Source organism: Salminus brasiliensis, chromosome 3 (assembly GCF_030463535.1).
Source record: "Salminus brasiliensis chromosome 3, fSalBra1.hap2, whole genome shotgun sequence".
Taxonomy (NCBI): domain Eukaryota; kingdom Metazoa; phylum Chordata; class Actinopteri; order Characiformes; family Bryconidae; genus Salminus; species Salminus brasiliensis.
This window is the reverse complement of record NC_132880.1, coordinates 11,658,768-11,664,034: the sequence shown is the minus strand read 5'-3', so window position 1 is coordinate 11,664,034 and position 5,267 is coordinate 11,658,768. Positions and strand designations below refer to the sequence as shown.

At 38.0% G+C, this 5,267-nt stretch overlaps 1 protein-coding gene across 1 annotated transcript; it reads right to left on the bottom strand.

The window, feature by feature from the left end:
• Positions 1 to 1,729: 1,729 nt before the first annotated feature.
• Positions 1,730 to 4,770, bottom strand: ccn2b (cellular communication network factor 2b). Its single transcript, XM_072674646.1, has 5 exons — positions 4,717 to 4,770; positions 3,335 to 3,551; positions 2,629 to 2,892; positions 2,150 to 2,355; positions 1,730 to 2,035 (listed from the first exon to the last, which is right to left on the bottom strand). Exons 1-5 carry the CDS (start codon positions 4,768 to 4,770, stop codon positions 1,730 to 1,732), a joined length of 1,047 nt encoding a protein of 348 aa, XP_072530747.1.
• Between the last annotated feature and the right edge of the window lie 497 nt (positions 4,771 to 5,267).

Sequence of the window (5,267 nt, the reverse complement as noted above, 5' to 3'; positions counted from 1 at the left end):
TGACTGATTACAAGATTGTAGACACCTGTGATGCTAATTAGTGGACACATCTTGATTTAACATGTCTCTTTGGTCACATTATTTTCAGGGATACCATCATTTTTGTCCAGGCCTGTTTAATGAGTTTCCTTTTTAAAATAATTTTGTTGAAGCATGGTTTAAAATGTCGGATTTTCATTTGTCCATTTCCATAGCATTTTTTATTTATTATTACTTTTGTCAGATTTAAGTAATTTTTGTGACCATTGTGGGTTTTTATTTCTTTAACCGAGAGGTACCAACAATTTTGTCCACGTGTGTATACCGCAACGTAATAAACTTGACAAAAGATAGCTGTAGTTACTGTGTTAAAACTAACTTAAGCAAACTTAGATTATAACATTTGATTAACTTCATGTAATATTAAAATGGCAAATATTTGTCAAATATGTTTGTAAAAAAAACTCAGCTCTGCTTATCATATAGGATAACTTTGTAGTTCTATAACTACAGATTGTAGTTCTTGCTTCTCTGCATACTTTATTACATGAAGTGCCCTATCAGTGGAGCTGAAAGCATAGATGCAGTGTAGAAACAAGTGTATCTAATAATATCTAGTGGCCGGTGAGTGTATGAGTGTATATACATGTATACTGTGTGTTTTGAGGGTTTACTTTACCACACAGATGAGTCAGGGGACGAGAAGAGGAAGAATAGGCACAGCAAGGGACAGCCAGTGAAACAGCTGAGAATCTAGGGACTTCAGAGAGTGGACTGAAGGTAGTATGTGTGTTATGCGTAATCTTCTAAGACGGGTATGATTATTGACATTTGGCTAAGCCCCGGATGTTTAAAATGTCTGGCTCCACCCCTGATACTGACTCTATAAAAGTAGCTTCAGTGAATATTCTAGACATTGGATGTAGTTCACTTACAAAACATTGTATTCAATCATAATATACCCCAGTGCATCACAGTTTATATATATAAAAATATATATATCTTCTTTATTTGTAAAAACAAACAAAAGTGCATTAGAAATTAAACTCACATATCTTTCATAAGATGGTTACAAGGAACCAGAATACTACAGTACAAATACAAATATGTTCAAAGTCAACCATTTTTTAAATAAGTACAACAGTTTTGCTACATTGTTTTAACAATGTGTATTTGTCATAATTTAAAATGTTTCTTCTTTAAATAAACAGTAAACAGTGCCAGAAACTGTTTGGGGTTTAGTCCCATTTAAAATGGGTTAGTCTTCTACCAAGAACTCTTGGGAGTCAATATAGGTAATAACTAATTCAGTTAAGTTGAATTGTGAGTAAACATAGTAAGACCACTTGAAAAAAGTGTGATGCAATAGTGAATAGTACATTTTTAGAAGGTTTGTAATATTAAATTATATTGAATTTGTTATTTAGTCCATTTCCTCGAGACAAATTCTAAGCATTTATAGTTTTCAGTGCTTCAGGTCCACTCTAGCCAATGTATGCATCAACACAGGTGCAGACCATTTAAAGAGCTGCATTACTTTAGAGCTGCACAAAATGCTACACAAAAAAGCCAAGTAAGGCTTCATATAAAACATTCAAGCTCCCTAGAGCAAATGTAAAATGTTTGCGTTCTAAAAAAAACAAACAAAAAACAAACACACAAAGCCTTTGCATATGCATGGGCTAGACTGTCAGTAAATGTGTGAGAGCATGTGCTACTTTCTGTTTGTATGTGTACAACATCTGACTGATCACATGTCATTCTCATAGTCTCCAAACATTCTCCGTGAGCTTGAAGCAAGAAATATATCATTCTCTTGTGGGCAGCCATAGTGGCAAGAGCAGGTCTTAATAAACATCATCTTCCTCTTGAAGGAGGCTCCCTCAGGGCAGCGGAATTCTACCTCAGCTGTAATGGTGGTTTGCGGAGTGCAGCAGCGTCCATCTGTACACACTCCACAGAACTTGGGTTTGTACGTTCGCATGCTTTGACAGTCAGACAACTCAAAGTGCATGCCCTGCTGATTCTTTGGAGTCCGAACACATTTTTTGCCTTTCTGTAAGGAAAACAATTGTGAAATGTTGAGAAAAAAGGGAAAAGTGAAATTTGGAAACCAAAAAAAAAAAAAAAAAAAAGATGCAGTATTCAAAGTCATTCTTAGTCTGCTTACCTTGATGATTTTGCCTTGTTGGATTTGGCACGGCCGGATCATGCAGACGCGAGTCTGGCGCACTAGCTGGCATCTCTCATTGGCGTTGGTGATGTGGGAGGACACGCCCATACCACAGGTGACTGAACACTCACTCCACTCTGTGGTCTGCACAATGCAGTTGTCCCTCACACTGCCATGCTCTGGACTCTCCAGTGTCCGATACACTGAGATGTAAAATAAAAGGAAATAAGAAAAATTCTAGATAATAAATGTTCACAAAATATCAATGTGTTAGCATGGGGAATTTCCCCACTGCGGGACTAATAAAGGACTATCTTATCTTAAGCTAGAAAGAACCTTTCATACCAGGAGATATGAGCAAACTTATGACAGTGTTGATGTAAACAAACTCTGGTGCTACAGCTAGCATTACTGAATAATACTCCAATGCACGTCCAAAATAGCAAAAAAAAAAAAAACATAAAAAAGTGACTTGCCGAGAGACCTACCAGCCATGGCTGACTGGAATGGTTCTTCATGAGGGGTCTCATCACACACCCACTCCTCACAACACTTGCCAGGGATCTGGATACTTCGTGGGTATGGGCAGTCTGAAGAGGGAAGGTGAATAGCGCTGGTGCAAGTTGGCACACAGCCAATCTCTCCATCCATGCAGATGCACTGGTGCTTGCAGCTGGGCTGAAATGTCTCCCCACTGTGGTAGATTACTCCACCGAGATCACACATCTGACCTTCCTGGGCTGTCAGTGAAACAAAGAAAGAAGTAACTGTAAATGCAGAGTTTTGATAAGTTATAGAATGTCCTGCTAAGCGTTTTCCTAACACACTTGATCAAATAAATCAACTGATTATTGAGAATTAGAAACCTTGTTCCAAAAAGGTTTAGACCAGTGAGGAAGATTTAAAGTTTATTTGGTCATCAAAGGAAGATCTCTTCCTCAACATGCCTTCCCATAAAAACAAATCTCAAGTGATATGAAGTAGAAACAGTAGGTTTGGAGTTCTGTATTGTTTGCAGATGCAGAGCTCAGTACTATGAAACAGTGCAGTACTTTGCAACATTTAAACCTGCCAAACAATCTAACATTCTAATCAGAATCTATTCTTTACCACTACTGAATCACTGTCATCTTTAGAAAATAAAAAGCAAAGCTTCCTGTGACATCACTCAACATCACTTACCAATGCAGATTCCAGTTTCTGTGTCACTCAGCAATGCATAGTCACAGTAAAGGTCCTTATGGTGGTCGCAGGGCTCCAGAGAAGAGCAAGGTTCCCCTGCCTGTCTGGCACACACCTTACAGCAGCCACAGCCATCCAGCACCAAGCTGGTCCCGAAAGGGCAGAATGGTGTCTCAGGAGGGCAATTGCAGGTGTGAGAACAGTCTTCACTCACTGCCTAAACAAGAGAATAAAAGGACATTGTCAGCAATTATTTCTAAAACAAAATATTATCTACAGCTTTGAGAATGCAGTTTTTGTGGTGCAAAAAAGGATTGCTCAGTCAGTATAAATGACTGCAGGTTTGAAACACTCACTACAGGTAGTCAATTATGGTCTAAACAAGATTATCTGTTTGACAGGAATTGTGACTAAACTTAGATCAGGCTAGTTCGTGCAATATTCATCATAGCCACAGGGTGGCGACACAATCAAAATAATAACAAGCAGGACTGCCAGTCCTGAACCAGTGCTCCTTACTTCCTGTGCAAGTGTCACTAACTGCACAAGGCAGCGTTTACCTCCTGAATACCGCTCTAAACAGAAGTGCGAATAAGTATGTTCAACAATTGTTGTAATGCCCAGACCAGTGTTCTAAAAGGTAATAATATGCATTGACAATTCATCCGTACTAAAATGTTTAAATTGTTTCTTTAATCAGAATCTTGAAAGCATTCACTGATCATTAAATTATTGATCATTATTGATTATTAAATTATTCCTGCATGGCCAGCAAGCCAGGACTCTTACCATAAGTGTTAACAAACTTCAGTACTTCACTAACTGACTTTCATTAGATGCATTCGCGTCATTCTACGGAGCTTTATTACAAGCTAGGGGTGTGCGATATGTATCGTCTATGATAATATCTTAATTGTTTTTTGATGTTTTGATTTAGTTGCTAGACCTGGCTCGTCCTCACTAGCTTGGAGGTGGTATTGCTTTGAAAACAGAGGGTTCATAAAAGACTGCTTTCTGCAAACCATGTCGAAAATCGTCTGCCGTCTGCCAACTAACCTCCGTGCTGAATATGAAGATTAGTAAAAACATAGTACATTAACAATAAATTACAATTTAATGTGGAAAAAAGAAACAATTTTGTAATGTCAGTAACACATGCACTGTTCTTGTATTACTTTTACCTGAATGTCTTATTATCCCAGAAAATATCGAGATATAATTTTTTGTCAATATCGCACACCCCTATTACAAGACTAAAACTTACTTTTAAGATGTACGGACCACGCCAGTTAACTCCGCAGCTTAACCATCAACAGTCACGCAGATTAAAGTCACACATAGTCGGCCTTTGTCTGACGAATAATTAGCATTCGATATCTTACCATTTGAATTAAAAGCAGAAAAAGACAGGCTGTAGTGAATGTTTTCGAGGACATGTTTTGATGTGCGGGGAATGCGTGCGCTGCTGCTGTTGTTTTCCTTCGCAGATTAAGGCGCGTGTGTTCGATACAGGGCTGAAACTTGAAGTAGCTGGTTAAATAGCAGCAGAACGGGGTGTAGCCAGGGTAGGCGAGGTTCTGCCACGCGACCCAGAGGGGTGAAAATATCTGAATTCCAGATGTTCTTTCGTTATGTTTGCGCATTCTGACCTCCAGCTCCAATCTCTCAGCCATCCATGTATCAGATTCCGGCTAGTTGCCAGAGTAAAATACCCATGGCTATTCTCTGGTTTTCTGATTGAGATGTGCACCATGACATATGTAAGATAATATGTAACATTTCATAATAATTGTATTATTATTATTAGTAGTAGTAGTGGTATTATTATTATTATTATTATTATTAATAAACATAATTGTTATACACAGTACAATGAAAACTACTTTAAAAAGTAAAACACCATAGAACTATAGAACAAACACAAGTAAAAACT

What these genes read in the sequence shown, in the direction of transcription:
- ccn2b (XM_072674646.1), bottom strand. Translation starts at nt 4,770, where the DNA reads ATGTCCTCGAAAACATTCACTACAGCCTGTCTTTTTCTGCTTTTAATT. An exon ending in CATGGCTGGTAGGTCTCTCG is followed by an intron (nt 2,356 to 2,628) that starts GCAAGTCACTTT and finishes TTTACATCTCAG; the next exon opens with TGTATCGGACACTGGAGAGT. An exon ending in AACAAGGCAAAATCATCAAG is followed by an intron (nt 2,036 to 2,149) that starts GTAAGCAGACTA and finishes TTTTCCTTACAG; the next exon opens with AAAGGCAAAAAATGTGTTCG.